Source organism: Paramormyrops kingsleyae, chromosome 12 (genome assembly GCF_048594095.1).
Source record: "Paramormyrops kingsleyae isolate MSU_618 chromosome 12, PKINGS_0.4, whole genome shotgun sequence".
NCBI classification, from domain to species: Eukaryota; Metazoa; Chordata; class Actinopteri; order Osteoglossiformes; family Mormyridae; genus Paramormyrops; species Paramormyrops kingsleyae.
The window spans coordinates 24,243,008-24,256,150 of NC_132808.1; the positions used below are offsets into that span (position 1 = coordinate 24,243,008).

Consider the following 13,143-nt stretch of genomic DNA (forward strand, 5'->3'; position numbering starts at 1 on the left):
GTATTTTGAAGACTACAGGGGTTAAGGAGCTATCCAGGGTTATTTGAGGATTTTTTTTAAGGGGGGGCATAAGATGGGCCATAATTCATATAGAGGGGCCTATTATGAACCAATGACATGTTTTGAATTGCTGATTGACAGGGGAAGAGACACTCCAGAGACCAATCAGCATTCACGTGGGGTCATCGAGGCAAGACTATTTTGAGCAGTACTAATAGTCTTTGATGTAAGTTATGAAGAGAGACTGTATTTAAACAAGTGAAATGAAAGTTTAATTATCCAAATGGGATGGGGGGGTTGGTCGGGGGGGGGGGGGGCAGGTTCTGAGCATCAGTTGCTCACATACTAACTAATTGTCTGCTTTCTTCCACTTTATTCTCCCAAGTGCAGCCCAGGTCATGAGGCAGTGCCAAAAGGCTTTATCAGCAAAAAGGGGGCGTCACTGTAAAACCTGCAGAGCAACAGTAGCACCCCTGTGTCTGGGTGGAGGGAAGCAGCGGGCACTCTCATGTGGAAAAATACGGGGGGGGGGGGGAAATCGATGCACAGATCGGATTTACTAAGCACCGCTTTGGCTGAGTTTAACGAGACAGCAAGCATCTCCTTCAATACCCGGGGAGTTTAATGTGCAGTTGCGTTCATTTTGTGTTACGCACTTTGACTAAGTACCTCTTCCAACACAATGATATGTTTTTAAGGCCTTGCTTAAGTTCAGGTGAAACACGTACACAAATTCAGACAGCCGATTTGTACGTCTTTTTTTTAACTTTAGATTTCCATGGAGAAGGAGGTTTGCGAAGGAGGCGGAGGTTATACACTTTTGTTTTCCTGCTTCTCTAGGTATAATTTATCATCAGAAGACGAGAGCTGACCTCTGTATAGAGAAACACTAATGGAGAGTCAATCTCTTCAGTCCCTTCGGAGTCATTAAGTGAGTTAATGGCAGCCAGTGTCTGTTCTTAGGCCGATACTTGAGGCCGCAGCGGCAGAGTCGCTGGTCTCTTGTGGACTTTGCTTCTCATTTGCTAAGTGTCCTGAGCTGCAGAGCATTTTACGCATGTTTTTTTTTTTTTTTTTCGTGGCTTCTAACTGGAACAGACGTGCCGCTTCGAACCTGCAGTATTTTAAGTTTAGCTCTCCCCCATAGAATATGCTCGGCACCAACATGACAGGAGAAGGACAAGCTGAAACGAGTGCAGAGAGAAATAAAGGCGGGATTCCAGCAAGGGCACGTGGCTTCCTGAAAATGCAGAGCCGCTTCCCGGTGGAGCGATCGGAGTTTCGGCACAGGGAGCCGTACCTCAGGCCGTAGAGCACGGTGCCGTCCGGATGCAGCCGGATCATGCGGTTCTTCACCGTCACGCCGTGCACGAAGGACTTCTTGTCGTTGATGAAGTAGGTATCAGGCACCCACAGCTGGTCGGCCACCCGGTTGTCTAGCGTCAGGTTCAACGGGATTCCCGTGTAGGAGAGACGCTTGTCCCGCCACGATTGCTGGAAGTACATGGTGAGGGTGTAGTCCTGGGGAGGGAAGGACAAGGGAGGGGTCAGCTGAAGAAGGATTTGGAGGACGCGCATTTCAACAGATGCGGAGCTTTCAGCTGGATCAAAGTGTAGCTTCTCCTCTATCGGGAACGTCAGTCTGCGACGGACATTTTCATATCAATGATGCTCACGTGGCGCAAAGCCAGAGCTTTTATTTTTGATGTATCTACATCTTGTGGGACCATAATAACTATGGGAATCACCACGGGTAGAATGGCGACTTCGCTCTCTTATCGGATCACTTAATATACAGTTTTCAACTACAACTCACATAAACTCTGCCTGAAGTTAAAAATGGAGGAAAGTTCTGATGTTTTTCATCTGCATGTGTAAAGCCCAGACTGGAAAGGCCGCACCTGTGTTCCCCCAGCAAGCTTTAAAGGGAGGTCCTGGAACATTCTAGAAAAACTGGAGGACAGTGTCTGCAATGCAAGGCGATGAACCGCACTTCAGTCACTTCAATCCCTCAATAAAAGACACAGATTTCCAGCAGAGAATAAATTAAATTTATGCAAATTTTCTAAGAAAAATATCAGACCACATGTAGTGAAACTACATGTTATTAGCCTAAAGTTCACCCTATGAATAAGGCAAACATCGGCTAGCAATTTATAATACATATAAGCCTTAAAACTGCTGGTATAGACAAATAAATAATAATTTTATGATGCTCCCATAAGTCATAATAAAAATCCATAATAAAGATATTTTTATCACTCACTATTTCGTGTTTACAAATACATAGAGCAAATACAGTGGAACCCGCTTATAGTGATCCTGGTTATAGTGATCAGCTGCTTATATGGATCAAAATGCTTGGTGTAGAATCATTCCTGTACATATGCTGTTTAAATAATTCACTTATAATAATCAAGTAGTCCCCTTACAGTGTTCATTTTGGGTCTTTTTATGCATGAAAAAATAGGGAAAAAATGAAAACTACGTTAATTCTTTTTTTTTTTTATTATTTTACTTTCATAAGCCTACTTTGCCTTACAGTAACCCGTTCGCTTCTGGCTAGCTACCTGAGGCTAATGCACCGTGCACAGAAAACAAGACGGAAAAAAAGTCCATTTTCTCTCAATGACAAATATAGACTCATCAAAGCTTCTGATAAACTGCCAAAAACGAGCCGCCAAGATGCAACAGCGAGACTACAATGAGGTTATTATTTTACGTATGATATTGTACTGCATTGAAGCACCGAGCAGACCGAGGAATCGCGGTAGCGGCGAATGAAAATGACGAGGCGGAGTGACACACAGTTGTTCTTTATGTCAGTGGTTCTCAAACTGGGGGCCACGGCCCCCTGGGGGGCCACCAGATGGCGATAGGGGGGCCGCATCGAAATTGTAGAATCTAAAAAAAAAAATTACCTGTATGTAAATCAGGCTTGTCAATCTATGTAAAATATAATGTATTTTAAAAAAAATTGAAGTATAAAAAAATGTAAATATAAATTTTACGTAGCACACTACGCTGACACATGACACTACGTAGCACACTACATAAATTACTGTTCAGTATTCAGTACTTTTGTTGCACTTTTCAGACAATGTTAGTTTTACTGTCAAAACTGTTTTAATACAATGTTATATTTTGTGAAATGTAAATTTAACAAACCAGAGAAATAAAGACTACAAACAGAATCTAAGATCTAAAATTAAGTTAAATTGTAAGTTTGAGGATGTTTTGCATCATGATTTTTTTTTTTTGAGGAGGGGGGCCACAAAAGGATTCACCCTACACAAGGGGGCCTCCTGCTGAAAAAGTTTGAGAACCACTGCTTTATGTTACTCCTTAAGGAGACCCCGTAACACCCCCATAACACCCACCACGAGGGAGCAAAAACCGGGACTGTCTGTGGGTCCCAAAGACTAGACTGGGAAACACTGGGTTAAATTAAACAACCCGAAACATTGGAACAAATATGCCAGGTTCTGACCAAACTACGAAAAGAGCACTAAGGAAAAAGTTTACTGCAGCAAAAGCCTTGCTGAGGATCTGAATCCATCACCATCCATTTCCTGGCAGGAGACTGATGTTGCATTAATGTGACGGAAGATTTAGGGGCCTTCTGGCTGGAAATCTCAGAGGTCAGATCAGCTTTTCGAGGACGTCGTTAGTTATAGTTCAGCGATACTGGGAGTGCCAGGCACCCCCACTGCTGCGGGGCATCACTGTGGCTTAATTAATTCAGTCTGAGGTGCGTCAGATAAAAGGGGAACAGAGTATGACATGCCAAGCAAGTGTTTAGGACGGCCATTTTATGGCATTTTTACATTTTTACGCGTGTAATAAAAATGTTGAAAACTATGCGTACAGTAAAAGTATAGAAATAAAATCATACGTTAACATGAGATTAAAAAGACATGCAGTATCAAAAACTGACTTTAGAATTTAAACGTATTAATTTAGAAGAAAAACAGGCCATCTTAGCCCTTTAAAATGGCATAGCCATATAATCTAAGATCATTCCAGAAAGACATAAACATAAGCAATGTACAAATGAGAGGAGGTCTTTCGGTCCATGAAACTTCTTTGGGGAGAACTCAAAAGAGATTAGATAGATAGATAGATAGATGGATGGATGGATGGATGGAAAATCACAGGTAGAGTCAGAAGATGGGCAGTCTTAGACGCTCCCTTCAAACTAGACACAACGCTTCAGAGTGCTCCTGTCAGAATGTGCTTGGGTCAATGCAAAGCCTCAAACCCACCCGGTACTGCAGGACCATTATCTCTGCGACGTCGGGGATGGCTTGTCAAAGGTCCCTGTCATTGGGATCTCGACATCCATGCACCCTTGTGTGTCTCTGGGGAACAACTGCATTCCATCCACAGGGATGAAGACCTTAACACAGAGGTCTTACCTAAATATTGTAGATCTGCATACCACACCAGGGTACAGATCAAATACCCATAACTCATTAGGTCAGTCATTGTGTTTAGTTTAATTTGCTCTGCCCTGAAGCGTGCAACACTAACCACCCGAGCACCTGCAGAACAGCTCTGTGGGTAGAGATGGCATCAAAACTGCACATGGCAGTTTTACTTGCACAAAAATGTTCTGAGGACAGAAAGAAAAATGATTGGTTCAGAGAAATAACCAGATTGTTAAGGATGTGGGTCTAAGCAACTAGAGGAGGCGGGACCAACCAATCAGATATCTTTGGCCCGCCTCCTCTACAATCTGATTGGTTATCTCTCTCTCTGAACCAGTAAAACTGGTAAGTAAGTAAAACTCCCATGAGCGTCAAAGCTGCACAGAGATATGGGGAGATGTTTGTGTGTACCGGGACGGGGGGATGGGGATATTCTTACAATTTCACTGGTGAAATGACAGAATGAGACATGCATGGACCCCTTTAACATGCTAAAGGTGTTTTCCACTGTCTGTGTTTTCTGGCATTTTTAATTCCCCACATTCCCATTTTCCCGCTCCTGACCGACAAATACGGGGCAAAACAAATGCAGACAAACGATGGCATCCCGAGCCAAATCCCCTGCCTGGTGGGATTGAAAGCCTTATCTTCAGGCAGACAGCGAACCAGGGAAACTAGGGGCCATTGAGCTTCTGAAGCTCACAGGAGATAGAAAGTTACCAGGCAACCACAGGCAAGAGAATAACAGCACAGGCAAACAGCAATGGGCATAGATAAGTCATTAGTATGCTGCACATGCCTAAGTGCTTGTAGTAATCATCAATTAGCTATGATAAATTACATAACAATAAAGTACACAGTAATGAGTTAACAGGCCAATTCATTCATACCGCACAGCTGATATTCACATAGGTATGCAACAATTGTTTCCTATGTCAACCAATTTCTAGAAATTTCCACTGTTCATTACTATTTATGTGTACTTGAATTAGCCCATTCTGTACATAAATATCACTGAAGACAGAGTGACTCGATTTGTTTTCCTGCAAAGCAGCTCTACTTTGTGAAATTTTAATTCAGCTTGGCAGATGGCTGCAGATTCATACATCGATGTAGGGCTCCGAATCTGACTGTGGTCCTGCAGAGGATGTCGTACGTCGGTCATGGTAGATCGCTGTCCATCTAGCACCATGCTCAAAGGGAATATTTACAGGATATTTAGCAGGTGCTATACCTTAAGCCACATATTTCTTGAGAAAGAGAGATCAGACGATCCCTGGAGCAACAGTGGGTTAAGGGCTTGGCTCAGAAGCTACCTCTGCCAACCCAGAGGGGAACCAGCAACCTTCTGACCACTGGCATAGCCTAACCTGCTAAGGCAAATAAACTATAACTGCAGAGCACTGGACAGCCCTGGCATTAAATGAGGAGGTTCAGCACCATGCATACAGTTCATAATGGGTTTCAGCACCATATATACAGTTCATAATGGGTGTTCAGCACCATGCATACAGGTAGTAATGGGGGCTCATCACCATGCATACAGGTAGTAATGGGGGCTCAGCACCATGCATACAGGTAGTAATGGGGGCTCAAAACCATGCATACAGGTAGTAATGGGGGCTCAGCACCATGCATACAGTTCATAATGGGGGCTCAGCACCATGCATACAGTTCATAATGGGGGCTCATCACCATGCATACAGTTCATAATGGGGGCTCAGCACCATGCATACAGTTCATAATGAGGGCTCATCACCATGCATACAGGTAGTAATGGGGGCTCAGCACCATGCATACAGTTCATAATGAGGGCTCATCACCATGCATACAGGTAGTAATGGGGGCTCAGCACCATGCATACAGTTCATAATGGGGGCTCAGTACCATGCATACAGTTCATAATGGGGGCTCAGCACCATGCATACAGTTCATAATGGGGGCTCAGCACCATGCATACAGGTAGTAATGGGGGCTCAGCACCATGCATACAGGTAGTAATGGGGGCTCAGCACCATGCATACAGTTCATAATGGGGGCTCAGCACCATGCATACAGGTAGTAATGGGGGCTCAGCACCATGCATACAGTTCATAATGGGGGCTCATCACCATGCATACAGGTAGTAATGGGGGCTCAGCACCATGCATACAGGTAGTAATGGGGGCTCATCACCATGCATACAGTTCATCATGGGGGCTCAGCACCATGCATACAGTTCATCATGGGGGCTCAGCACCATGCATACAGTTCATAATGGGGGCTCATCACCATGCATACAGTTCATAATGGGGGCTCATCACCATGCATACAGTTCATAATGGGGGCTCAGCACCATGCATACAGTTCATAATGGGGGCTCATCACCATGCATACAGTTCATAATGGGGGCTCAGCACCATGCATACAGTTCATAATGGGGGCTCAGCACCATGCATACAGTTCATAATGGGGGCTCATCACCATGCATACAGTTCATAATGGGGGCTCAGCACCATGCATACAGTTCATAATGGGGGCTCAGCACTTTGCAGTACACTTTGTAGTAGGGGGGCACACATAACAAGCTTGGATGAGAAAAAATACAGCTCCTGCCTTAGAGGCTCAGATCTGGCTTAAATAAGAACAAAAACCAACATTGTAGACAGAGGTTTAGAACAGTTCTAAATAAGGAAAGTTCAGCACCACCAAGAGAGGCTTAAAACAACACAAATGAGGACACTGGACTTAGGCTTACATCATCTAAATAAGGGCAATTTAGACCCATATATAGATGCTTAGAGACAGTTTAAGAAGGAAAGTTCAGTACCCTGAATACAGGCTTACAATGAGAGTTTCCATAGGTGCTGCTCCAGAGCTCACAAAATACATCTCACGTTGGCCATGTGCCCATCTGTGAACGAGATATTGTGTTTCAAGCTAATAATTCGCTGAACTGTAAAAAACGAAGCCATTGGCATGTAACGGCTCACCTAAGAAAACTATCCAGTGATGTTCAAGTTTAATCCAATAATCTCTGCAAATGCAATGAAAAAGGTTTTGGATTTTTTTTAGTTTCTGGACAACTGGCCCATCCATACCGCAAAACACCTGTAATTCAGGAACTCTTCATCGACATCCCTGCCAACGTTCGTCCGATGTATCATCTACTTCTGCATCAGGCCCACTTTTAATAACGTGACTGAGGCATATGTCAGACACTAGAAGGTAGAACCTGCTGGAAAAGGAGAAGAGTGCTGCAATGTGCACAGGTGACATTGTCCGTCTCCCAGGCATCTTCATCCTCCTCGTTCGTCCGCCCGCTTGTCGGGTCCAGACTCAGATGGATGCACCGGTAGGTGTGTCGATCGCCCGGGGGTTGAGATGTGGAGTGTGTCACCTCGGCAGGCCTGTCACTCATTTCTGCGCCAGTGCAGTGGCCCATGATGTCATTTCTCTGCCACATTCATCCTGGGACTGTCACTAAAAAGCTATCGATCGCTGTATTATCTCCACTTTCACGGAGCTCTGACTTCGTTAACAGACCCACAAAGACTCTCAGGCCAGATCTGCAACAGGATCGGAAAAAGCAAACTAACAAATCATAAAACAGATGAATGCCCAGGGTATATTTTTCTTATAGAGGTGTGACTTTATATATCACAAAATAACAAACCAAGCTTGATCTGATCACTCTGAATTAACAAGTTGGACACTTCTGGCTGGGAAAACAGCTTGAATGATTTTTGCTCATGGTGTTCAAAGCTTGCTCACGTTTATCAGCTGAAACACTTGCGAAAAGCAAAAAGTGTGCATTTGAACAATTTTGCTTCTATCGCACTTCCATTCAGTCCAATTTGTAGTAGAATATGATATGATACTTATCTGAATGACAAGAAGCACACTTCTTCAATCAAATGAATATTTTAGTTTATAAGGCATACATGCTTAGTACTCTCATCATACTGTATTGTTTAAATTTAATTTCAGTATTGGCCCAGTTTGTATCGGCTATTTTTTAATAGAACAGGCTAATTATTATCACTGTGTTCTAATCTTGTAAGTATCCAAATGAATAAAAAAAACTTGCAGCTTATATGAAAAAGGGGTTGGAAATGATTTTTGAAACATTGTGAAATAAATTCAAGAGATCCTGTAACTGAAATACAGATGGAAACAGAGTTGCCATTAGTATCCGACAGTGTGATAGAAAATTATCGATACAGGCATCTGTAATTCCCACGATTGATGCAGCTATCTACCAACGTCATGGTGAACGTCAGAAAAAGTAATGACTGTTTTTTTCTAATACTCCATAAATACCTGGCTATTTTTTGCTTTATAATTGTGATTATAATTACATTATAATAATTACCTTTTTTGTAATTTGGCAAAGAGAAGTGTCTCCCCTCTGTAATTTAAAGCACAATTAGCCTGTTAAATGTGCTGATGTATACTAGAAAGGGATTCAGATTCACATCATCATCAATCTAATACCACCACTTCCTTCTGAACTTGATATACTGAAGCCTCGTGACATCCAGTTGTCTGGAAATGAATGTAAGTGACAGAAATGACTCGTAACATAGATTTAACAAATGGACTTCATCATATGTGAATATGTCATTTTGTATGTTAGAGTCTTGTCCATTTGTGTCAATGGTGTGATTAGATCTGAAAGCTGAAGACCCAGATGCGTTGTCTCTTACACAAAATCATGTGGCGATTTAGAGAATACTTGCGTGTTGTCCTTTTCACAGTTACCTTGACAACACTGTTCTTCATTATGAAATTATTTTGCTATTTTATTTCAAAAGATTTGCAACGATGAAAAGGAATATCAGGCCCTGGACAAGGAAGTGTCTTTCAGAAGTGCGTCAGAATAACAAGGCCATCACCTCTCTGTCCTCCCCTGTCTGTCTGCATCGGTGTTAAAGGCGAGTAGGAAGATGGATTCCCTTTGATAGGGTTTTAAAAGGAATTTGGTGCTGAGCTGAGAGCTGGGAACACACTCTGCTTTTTCTAGACAATCAATGCGTGAGCCTGGGAGTCAGATGATTCTTACAGGCCACTTATATCCTCTGCCTCATGACAAAATACCTTCCTGACCACAGAAACTCAATAACATGTTACGCATTATCCCCGTCAAATGACCAAATCACTCTCAAAATGGACACGGCTGCACCGTGAGTCCAGTAAAGACTTCCAGACCTCCTAAACCAAGGAGTCCGGCTTACGCAGTGGAGCGGTAGCGTAGCATGGTTGTCAAGTTGCAGAGAAGTACTTTGGCAGTACTTCTCTGCAGCGGTTCACCTTGCTAAGCTTCTCAACAGTTGGTCTCGGGGTCAATAACTTCAGGTTATATGCAAACTCCTTCTGTCGGGTGCAGAGAATGACACTCGATGTTAGGAGACGCTACAGGAGCTGCGTTGATTAGCATGAGATTTACTGCAGTGGCCTTAACAGAATCCTCAAGCTGATTGGACGGGAAGGGTAATTAATGACTTGCACTAGAGTGTGTGACACTTCACAGCCAGAGAAACAGCATGCCCCCCCCCTTCCTGCTCCCCCTGCCCTGAGTCAAGGATCCCTCCATAACCACAGCATGCTCTTCCACTCCTGCCTGCCAGTGTGTACCTCAGTTGCAGACCCACCACGTAATTGCACACTAACACAATGCCCCCCCCCCCCCCCCCCCCCCAACAATGCTCACAGGCTGCTCCTACCCCAAGAACTTCAGAGGTTGTAAGCAGTTCATAATGACGTGGTGCTTTTGATCGGAAGGTCACTGGTTCAAATCCCAGGGTTGGAAGAGTGATTTCACTACTGGGCCCTAGTGGAAGCCCCATAACTGCCAATTGCTTCATTGACTGGCTGACCAGGCTTCCTCGATTGTGTGTCGCTTTAGATAAAACAAATAAATCAAACGTCATGTGGTGTAGATGACCTGGAATTCATCCTATTGGTGAGCTGGGAGGGAACAAAAATGTGGGTTGAGAAACACTGCATTAGGAGGAAATATTATCTTAGTATCTTCTTGGAACCAGCAGAAGTACCTTCGTCTTTTCTGGCTTACTGATGTCACAGTTGAGTGCATGATAGCCGCCCTCGCATTTGTCCGACGCTGCCAGGGTTCCTCACAGGTGGGCGCGGGGCTGCCTGGCGAGGTGGGCGCCTGGGGCTGCTTGGCGAGGTGGCAGCTGCAAGGAGCTGCAGCAGGACGTGCCCATGGTGGGTCTGCGGAGGCAGGATGAGCCCTACCTCAGCGCACGAGGATGGCTTGGGGTGCTCATCTCTAGACGCCCAACTTCAATCATTTATCAGCATTCCGAGCAACTTATTCACTTTTTCAAGCGCATAACGTGGGCATTTTCTCCTCTTCCATTCCTTCCAAAAGCCTTCCCTTACGTTGAGATTAGCTGTGACGGTCCATGTGTGGAATTCCAGAGAAATTAATCACTGGCCAATCCATTAGGCGTCCATACGGATCTTGGGTGGGTCCAATAAAGAAAACAAGCAGGAAACAGCCAAGTGATATATCTCAAAATGATGTGCAGAAGCCTGCAAGCTTTTGCTGTCTTCCAGAAACCTGCTGTAATTTCTAACACCGACTGATGATGTATGACGTCTTAGTCATTCTTCTGCTGTCCACAATATTCATGTCAATGAGCATCACATCACCTGCACTTCATGCTGAAGCCAGCTGGACGTGGGAAGTTCTTCACATGCTTCTGAGATCGTTCATTATTGTCCAGGAACCCGTAATCCATAAATCAGTACTTCATGTCCATTAATGTGTACAGTGCAACATCGAGTTTCAATCTCAGAAGGTTCTGGTGTCATGCTTGCTGATGCGGCCTTGTTTTCCAAGAGCCACCTTCCATCTGTGTACTGTAGGATTAATGTCTTGCCTGCGTCAGAGACGTCTCTTTCATTCTGGCACAAGTCGAGCAAGATGGAGATGGAAACCCTACTGAAACAACACTGCATGAAATCAGATAATTCATGAACTGCCGTTCACAAAGTTTTGGGATTCTGAACACTTTGACTGACCTATGTCAATGTCTATAAAAATGCAACAAAACATTAATAATTCAAAAAGTATTCAGGATTGTTTTTCATCACATGCTCCCTTCAGTATTCCTGCGACAATTCTGTCTTTCAGGCACCAATGGGGTGTCAAGAAGGTGGAATCGCATTACCGCAAGTTGACCAGCAGGGGTCTCATCTGCTCCTCTGCATTCTCAGAGCACACTTGTTGATCTCAGCAGACACAGAACCTGGGCTAGTGGTCAGAGTGGTTCGTCTATCTGTTTGCTATAGAAAATATGCTGAGATTCAGAATGGAATTGGGCACATCGTCATAAAATGCAGCACAAAGCATCTATACAGCACATGCTAGCACAAAGAAACAGGCTGCCATTGCATAATGTATGTCAGTAGATGGATTAACTATATGAATATACAATATATGTAAGAGAGTATTTGTGTCAGGCCTTTAACGGGACACACTACCATTGCGTATAAACGTGCTTGAGTATTGCTGCTATGCCTTTTAAGGGACACACTACCACTGCATATATACGTGCATGAGTATTGCTGCTATCCCTTTAAAGGGAAACACTACCACTGCATATATACGTGCATGAGTATTGCTGCTATGCCTTTAAAGGGACACACTACCACTGCATGTATACGTGCGTGAGTATTGGTGCTATCCCTTTAAAGGGACACACTACCACTGCATATATGTTTGTGTATGAGTATTGGTGCTATCCCTTTAAAGGGACACACTACCATAGCTATATAGGTGTGTGAGTATTGGTGCTATCCCTTTTAAGGGACACACTACCATTGCTATATAGGTGTGTGAGTATTGGTGCTATCCCTTTAAAGGGACACACTACCATTGCAATATAGGTGTGTGAGTATTGGTGCTATCCCTTTAAAGGGACACACTATCATTGCTATATAGGTGTGTGAGTATTGGTGCTATCCCTTTAATGGGACACACTACCATTGCTATATAGGTGTGTGAGTATTGGTGCTATCCCTTTAAAGGGTCACACTACCATTGCTATATAGGTGTGTGAGTATTGGTGCTATCCCTTTAAAGGGACACACTACCATTGCTATACATGTGCGTAAGTATTGGTGCTATCCCTTTAAAGGGACACACTACCATTGCTATATAGGTGTGTGAGTATTGGTGCTATCCCTTTAAAGGGACACACTACCATTGCTATATAGGTGTGTGAGTATTGGTGCTATCCCTTTAAAGGGACACACTACCATTGCTATACATGTGCGTAAGTATTGGTGCTATCCCTTTAAAGGGACACACTACCATTGCTATATAGGTGTGTGAGTATTGGTGCTATCCCTTTAAAGGGACACACTACCATAGCTATATAGGTGTGTGAGTATTGGTGCTATCCCTTTAAAGGGACACACTACCATTGCTATATAGGTGTGTGAGTATTGGTGCTATCCCTTTAAAGGGACACACTACCATTGCTATATAGGTGTGTGAGTATTGGTGCTATCCCTTTAAAGGGACACACTACCATTGCTATATAGGTGTGTGAGTATTGGTGCTATCCTTTTAAAGGGACACACTACCATTGCTATACATGTGCGTAAGTATTGGTGCTATCCCTTTAAAGGGACACACTACCATTGCTATATAGGTGTGTGAGTATTGGTGCTATCCCTTTAAAGGGACACACTACCA

The 13,143-nt window shown here is 43.7% G+C and overlaps 1 protein-coding gene across 1 annotated transcript in view; it reads right to left on the reverse strand.

Annotated features, from left to right (window-relative positions):
• LOC111849393 (gamma-aminobutyric acid receptor subunit beta-1-like) overlaps nucleotides 1-13,143 on the reverse strand; it is a 49,758-nt gene that overhangs the window by 30,367 nt on the left and 6,248 nt on the right. The window contains exon 4 of the mRNA XM_023822225.2: nucleotides 1,301-1,521. Coding sequence (XP_023677993.1) covers nucleotides 1,301-1,521 — 221 coding nt within the window. The remainder of the gene's footprint in view (nucleotides 1-1,300; nucleotides 1,522-13,143) is intronic.